General features: G+C 42.8%; 1 protein-coding gene across 1 annotated transcript in view; it reads left to right on the forward strand.

Annotated features, from left to right (window-relative positions):
* Piezo (piezo type mechanosensitive ion channel component) overlaps positions 1–7,500 on the forward strand; it is a 156,515-nt gene that overhangs the window by 112,740 nt on the left and 36,275 nt on the right. Inside the window, exons 29-30 of the mRNA XM_070116361.1 lie at positions 2,192–2,632; positions 6,290–6,411. Of these exons, the coding sequence (XP_069972462.1) occupies positions 2,192–2,632; positions 6,290–6,411 (563 nt within the window). The remainder of the gene's footprint in view (positions 1–2,191; positions 2,633–6,289; positions 6,412–7,500) is intronic.

Below are 7,500 nucleotides of genomic sequence, written 5' to 3' on the forward strand. Positions count from 1 at the left end.
GTATGTTTTCGATATATAATGTTGTAAGCACCATATCTTTCAGGTATATTTTGTAATATGTTTTGGATAAGTTGGGATTTACGTAACAGGTCCATAACAAGTATTGCAGGAACACAATCTACTTTGGAGGCGATTCTTGTGACGAAGAAGAATCGCCGTTTTATAACCAGTTTCCTCTATTCTTTCATCAATCTTTCTTTATTCTTTATTTCTCTACATTTCCTTACCTTACATTTGATAGAGTCTCCCGGAGTGGCTGTGACGACCTCCTTTTACTGTGGAAAAATATGGTTATCTTGTAAAGGGAAACTTTCCTTCCAGGTGTTATAACTGGTAGTACCTTGTGTGTGTAAAAAATAGCGTATAAGAAAAAGTTTTTTATCCTAGAGGTGTACTGAATAATCCTGTTGATTTTTTGCTGTTGCTTCTATTAGCTTATGTGTGCAAGAGATGATGAACAAAGTTCCTTTACTCCATAAATGACAACATATATATCCCAGCAATGACAATTTGTTATTCATTTTACTGTTCTTCTTACTTTTGGGTCATAACTTATGAAAGTATGTTCTTGGTGTAAAATATTTGTCCAAAAGTAACAATAGATGAAGCAGAAATTGATCATTAAACCGAGACAAAGGAACGTTGTTCTCCTGTTAACTAGAAGTCTGGCTCTCTCTCTCTCTCTCTCTCTCTCTCTCTCTCTCTCTCTCTCTCTCTCTCTCTCTCTCTCTCTCTCTCTCTCTCTCTCTCTCTCTCTCTCTCTCTCTCTCTCTCTCCTCCTTCCCTCCCTCCCTCCCTCCCTACCTCCCTCCCTCCCTCCCTCCCTCCCTCCCTCCCTCCCTCCCTCCCTCCTTCTCTCCTTCTCTCCTTCTCTCCCTCTTCCTCTGCCTTTACCTCCCCTCCCTTCCCCCCTCTCCCTCCCCCTCTGCCTTTACCTCCCCTCCCTTCCCCCTCTCCCTCTCCCTCTCCCTCTCCCTCTTCCTCTTCCTTTCTCCCCCTCTCTATCTATCTCTATCTATCTATCTTTCTATCTATCTATCTATCTTTCTTTCTCTGAAAGGCTCTACCTACTAGTCAGTCAAGTAGGCAGTTGTGAGTTGAACCCCGCACCTACATTTTCTAGGCCTCTTCCTTCTAGTAGATAGCTAGTCATCCACCCCCTCCCCCTATTTTAAGTAGGTGGTCAGGCTTCATGTGCTTTTGGTGAGGCTAAAGGACTCGATTGATACCAAGTCCGCTGTGCTGTGATTAATACACTTTGTGGAGTGTTGCTTCAAGCTTACTGGGTGTGAGTATTTTGTGTTTTTAATCACGCTATGTAGGCTATTTTCCTTAGAAAATAAGATTCATTTTTAGGGGGATATGATCATTTAAGTCATGTGATCGAGTTATCAGAACATCAGTATGGATTTAGATACATTTTTTGAGTTGGAAAATGAATTATATTTTGGATTAAAAGTATGCATTACACAATATTATTCCAAGTAGGGAATAGTGTTGTACTATGTCAGTTACTCATTATGCTGTGTATTTTTGACATATTTCCAGGTCTATTTTTTCGTGTGATAAAGTATTTTATGCTCCAAAAACATCCGTTTGCTGCATTTTGAAGATTTTTTCCTCATTTTGAATGGCATATTTTTAAACTCCCATTTTAAAAAAATACTTTGATATCTGCCTGTGATTTTGAAAAGGCTTTCTGTGCAAAGCATTGCCTGGCAAAAACATTCAGACAATCAGGAACATCATTGAAATGTATCCCCTCTGTGGGTGGCGTTTAATTCTGACCCTGAAATGTGTTTCTAATTTAGATTCTTCCTTTAAACATTCATATACTGATGGACTTGTCTCTAACAGCAACTTGCAAATCTTGCGCTAAAATAGGTTGTCTCAGACTCCCCTTTCTTCCCCTAAACTGACCTGCCCTCGAGGCGAGCGTCCGCCAGCCCGGAGGCGGGGCCGAGGACGCGGGTTGTGTGCAAGCGCCTTGTAGAAGACCCTTAGGTTATTCCGTGTGCCCAACTGCTCTTGATATTTTTTAATAGTTCCATTTTTTTGTAGCTGGCAATAGTACGCACCTGTGGCCTTTCCAAAGCATGTGTGTGCGCCCGACCTTTTTGGATAGCCAGTGCAGACAGCGGGCTAGGCCGTTGCACGCCGCGTCTAACGCACTGATTTATCCTTGTTGCAGCCAACACCTCGGAACAGTTTTCCAATGTCAGTAGTCCCCTTCCCTTGGAGATGACCTCGCCCCCTCCCCTGCCCCCCTCCGCAGGTGTGGACGGTGCCCAGGACTCCTCGGCGTCCCCCCGCCCCCTCGCCCTCAGCGCCACCCCCGGTGCCCCCACCCCGTCCTCCGCCAACATGACCCTCTCCCTCGACGGCTACCTCGAGCCGGCCCGCCTCTCCCTCACCACGCCCCACTTCTCGCACCAGCCCATCACCTCCCCCTCCGAGGACTCCTTCCCCTACTTCTCCCCCCCGCCCTACCCCGCCCTCCGGGACCGCCACGCCCCCATGCGAGCCTCCGCCCCCGCCGCCCACGACATCGGGCCCCCCTGGCTGCGCGACCACCTGGCCTACCACCGCCCTTCGGTCTCCACCACGTCGCCGGCGATGTCCCACCACACCTGTAATGCCCCCGCTGCCGCCTCGCTTGTAGGAGCATGCCCTCGCGCGGAGAGACGTAGCGTCCTCCTCCTCCTCCTCCTCCTCCTTCCTCTCCCTTCGTCTCCTGTCGACACACATACATTTCCCTCAGAGTGTCGTGTTTTTATTCGGTTTCCTCCTGTAGCGTCTTCAGAAGGGCAGGCCATCTTTTTTCTTCCCCTGACCTTGTCGAGTCCCGTCCTATCACATGTCTTTTTTTTCGATTGTCCCCATTCCCTCATTTTCTTCCCATCCTCTCGCCTTCTTCCTTTTTTAATTGTTTGTTTACGTTCCTTTTCAGGAGAATATTTTTTGGGGTTGTTTTTGTTAAGGTTTTTAAGGTTTTATATATTCTTGTCCTTTATGTTTCGTATTTTTGAAGCAGATTATTTTATTAGGAGTTTGGCAATTGTTTATTATTTATTTTCTACCCGACAGCGATTTTTAAAAAGTGGAAAAGATCAATAGAAAGTCCCAAAATATCTCTCCTTTATCTGCATTGGATTTTGTGAATCCTTCCGAAAACTAGTATTTTTTGAAGTTAGATAAAGCGACATGGGCCCCCCTCTCTTCCCTTTCCCTCCCCTTTCTTTCCCACCCCATCTGCCCCCATCCCTCAACCTCCCCTCCCTCCCACAATGTACCTCCCCCTCCCCCCTCCTCCTCTTCTCTGTCCTGTCCATCCGTCCACCTTCTCGCTCAACACTGCCCCCCCCATCCCCTCCCGTTCCCCCTCCTCCCCCACCTCGGAAGCCTTGGTACACCCCATCAGAAAGCAGCCATCTCGTTCCCTTGTAGCGGCGCCGAGGTCCTCTCCTTAGTGTCTAAGTGTTGGAGGTGACCTTTTTTGGGGCGTGTGTGTTCTGTTACATGACCTTCCGTGCCGCCTTCCGCCCCCCCAGCAGGAGGCGCCGAGCGAGAGCCACCTATCGAGGAGGAGCCCGCCGCTGGCTCCGTCCCGACGGCGGCCGAGGAGCCCCCGCCGCAGCCCGTGCACCGGAAGCTAGGCCATACCAGGAGCTGCCCCTTGTTAGATGGGGGCCAGCTTAGGGCACCTGACCCACGCGGTACTGGCCGTCGCGTGCATGGTAACATGAAGTCCGCATCCATCACTGCCCCCAGCACCCTCCCTCCCTCCCCTAACCCCCTCTTCTTCTGACATCTATTTAACTCTCTCCCTCCTCAGCCTCCTCCTCCTCCCCCCTCTCTTTAGCCCCGCAATGAAGCTTTCTAACTGCGTCCGCATCGGTGTTGTGGTGACCCTCCCTCCAGGGTGAGAAAAGTCTGTCTCGAGGTCACTCTTCGCTGTACAGTCCCTGGAGAGCCCTCGCTTGACCTCGTCTGATTCCTAACTGCACTCTTTCGGTCGACTTACGCAGATCTTAACCCCCCCCTCCCTCCCTCCCCCTATTCGGTTTTCACTCGTGCAACTTTTTTTTAACGGCATGCAAGCTGCTCTCACTAACTCAATCTTAATTTTTTTCTCTAACATTCACAGTCTTTTTTATTCCCCCTCCCCTTTAATTCGTTCTTTATCACGTTGTATCAGTATTTCCCTTCTTCTCTCCGTCACACACTTCCTCAAAGATTTCGTTTGTTTTTCAAAGCACGTTTCTGAAGTTCAAGACAGGGACTTCTTCAGCACTTAAAAAAGAAATGTTGCATCTCTCGTGTTTACGATATCCGATTTCTGAAAATTGTTGTTGTATATTTACCTATTGATCGCTTACTTGTTAAAGAATCTTTATCATTTTCATCTTTTTTATCAGTCTGCATCGTATAACTCCTTTGCGAGACGAGTGAAATGGACTTTCCGTTGATTCGAAGCATGTCTGTGTGCATGGATAATTCTGGCATCCAACACTCGTCATTATCGTTGTTCAGTGTCTTGTGCTCAGAAAGTTGGCACTTGGAACAGCACTGGCGCCTTTAAAAAGTGATCATATATGCTTCATGATCTGAATTATTCTTTTTTTTTCATTTTCAGCGATATTTGCTCTAGATGAATATATTTTGAAATTTGGCTACCGAAAACTTTAATTTGTATATCGACACGGTTATATCATTGTGTATATATACAAATATAATATATAGTTTGTCAGTAAGAGGACAGCGTAGCTAAGACTAGATAATAAATACCATTCAAAACATCAAATCTGAAAATTGATGCAAAATCTCGCATTGTTAAAAAAAAAAAAAAAAAAATACCGTCAATTTTCTCCACAGAAAACGCAGGTGAGACTAGGACTAACTTATCTAATATTTATTTACAATTCTTTTTAATGTTATTTTTAAACTCCTTATCTTTGGCGTCCTTTTTGTAATGTTTCTGCATATATATGTGTGTGTTTACGTGTCTCTGTGTAACTGTATATTAGTCTGTATTAAGTAGAAACAATACACTAAACTTCGAACATAATTCTCGTATTTCACAAAACCCTGATTATTTTTTTTAACAACCTGTTTCGATGGAACACACTGAAGTATGTCTCATCAAGCAAAGTTATATATAATAATCATTTGACAGATTTGGAATATCTGAAATAGAACTTGCTCTAGTAAATATAATTCTAGACCTTTTGTATTGTTGTCTTAAAAGATACCAGTCTTATGTAAAAAAATACATGCACACACGTATACATATGTTTGCGTGTGTGTGTGTGTGTGGGTGGGTGTAAATGTATATATATTTATTCATTCATTTATTCTACAACCCTGACATACTTCTTTGTGTGACATTCCCCAGCTGATTTTACAATCCTATGTTGACTGATCTCCATGTATTAATTTCTCTTTGTGTGAACGTCTTCTCTCATTTACTCGTTATTTACTCGTTATTTCCTCCTCTCTACACCTGGTCCCTTCCTCGTGGCGGCGGTCTGCCTCCTCTCCACGCCACGCCTCTCGCTCTGGGGACAATATTCCTTTTTTTTCCCACAAAGGAGAACTTGTTCACTCGTGTTTTTGGCGGAGGGATTTTGATGTGAATGTCTGTTTTGTTTTTTTACTAGAAAAGCATTTTTTGATAAACAGTTGTATATATATATATATATATATATATATATATATATATGTATGTTTATTTATTTATTTATCCATATATATATTTGTTTTTTTTTATAATCAGTCATCCCTCTTTTGTATGTGTACACACCATTTCCTTAACTAACATCGCTAACTAACCGCTGCCGAAGTGGACAAGCCTCCTAACACACTATGGCATAATGGGTCTATTTACGAAGCCTTAGAAAGTCCTCTCTCTATATATAAAAAGGAAACGAGTCATTTAAATAAGTTAGTATAACAAAACACTAATATTGTAGCTGCAAAGAATATTATTTAAGAAGTAAATAGATCCCATACACGACACTGCTCGCTACCTCTTCCATAGCTGTCTCTCCATGTAGAATAGAGGTTTAAAAACTCTACGCTCTTTCACGCCACATTTCATTCTGTCTGTGCATATAAATTGTTCAATAAATCTTTGCTAAAAAAAAATATTCTTTGTTAAAAAAGATGACGAAGAGCAAAATGAAAGCTATATAAATAGATGAATATAAAAATCTAAAAAGAAAAGAAAAAAGTATAAAACCTGAAACACAACATGCCGCTAATTTCTCTCATGTGGTTCTCCTTCCAGCCATTCGCTCCGGGGATTACTACATGTTTGAAGACTACGGGGACTACGCAGGCCTCGCCCCCTTGGAGATCCCCGAGGAACCCCCCCAGGGAGACACCATCCAGGGCATGACAGTGTCTGAAGTAAGTCGCACGTAGGCAGATAGATAAAACATTTATGTAGGAAAAGATAGATAGGCAGATAGATAAACATTTATGTAGGAAAAGATAGAGAGGCAGATAGATAAACATTTATATAGGTAGGTAGGTAGGTAGATAGATAGGGAGATAAATATATAGATATATGAATAGTTATATAAACAATGGTAGATAAACAGTTAGATTAGAGAATAAAGGTTTTGGATTGTGCTGTGTTCCTGTGGTAAGCTCGATGCAGACAAACGTTTAGACACAGAAAGATAGATAGGCAGATAAAGAGAGATAGACGGATAGATGAATTGAGGTATAGATAGACAGATAGACAGACACACAGATAGACAGGCAGGCAGATAGATGGTTTTGGATTGTACAGTGTTCCTGTGGTAAGCTCGATGCAGGCAAACGTTTGGACAGACAGAAACAATGATAGGTAGATAAAGAGAGATAGACAGATAGATAAATTGATGTATAGATAGATAGACAGACACATAGACAGGCAGACAGATAGATAGGCAAATAGAGACAGGGGTCCTCGACTTACGACGGAGATCCGTTCTTACGATGGCGTCGTAACCCGAATTTTGGCGTAAGTCGGAACACGCCTAAATACAGTACATGTACTTACGTACATACGCACACAAGTCACTCACATATACTAATGCGATATGTATACATGTATTAAATTCATAATCTGAAACATATCAATACACTTCTATGACGTACATGAAAACATAACCAGGGCTAAAGGAACACATGGAAGACAAGCTAAATTCAGTACATTATTTCTAGCGTCGTATCCACGAAACGTCGTAAGTTGAGACTGTTGTAAACCGAGGACCCGCTATAGATAGATAGATAAGTAAATGGGCATTAGTGAAAGGCTAATGGTGTGTGAAGTCAGACGGGAATAATTGATGATCTAGAAGCTATGTTTCATATATTGCTTAGGGAAATGAAAACATAAGAAAAATGTCGTTGGTTTGTGTACTGTATTGAACTTTCTTATCTCTTTAGTAACTAATGATTTTTTAACTAGGCATTAAACGAAGAAAATGCATATTTAATGAATATTTG

Source organism: Penaeus vannamei, chromosome 39 (genome assembly GCF_042767895.1).
Source record: "Penaeus vannamei isolate JL-2024 chromosome 39, ASM4276789v1, whole genome shotgun sequence".
Lineage (NCBI taxonomy): Eukaryota > Metazoa > Arthropoda > Malacostraca > Decapoda > Penaeidae > Penaeus > Penaeus vannamei.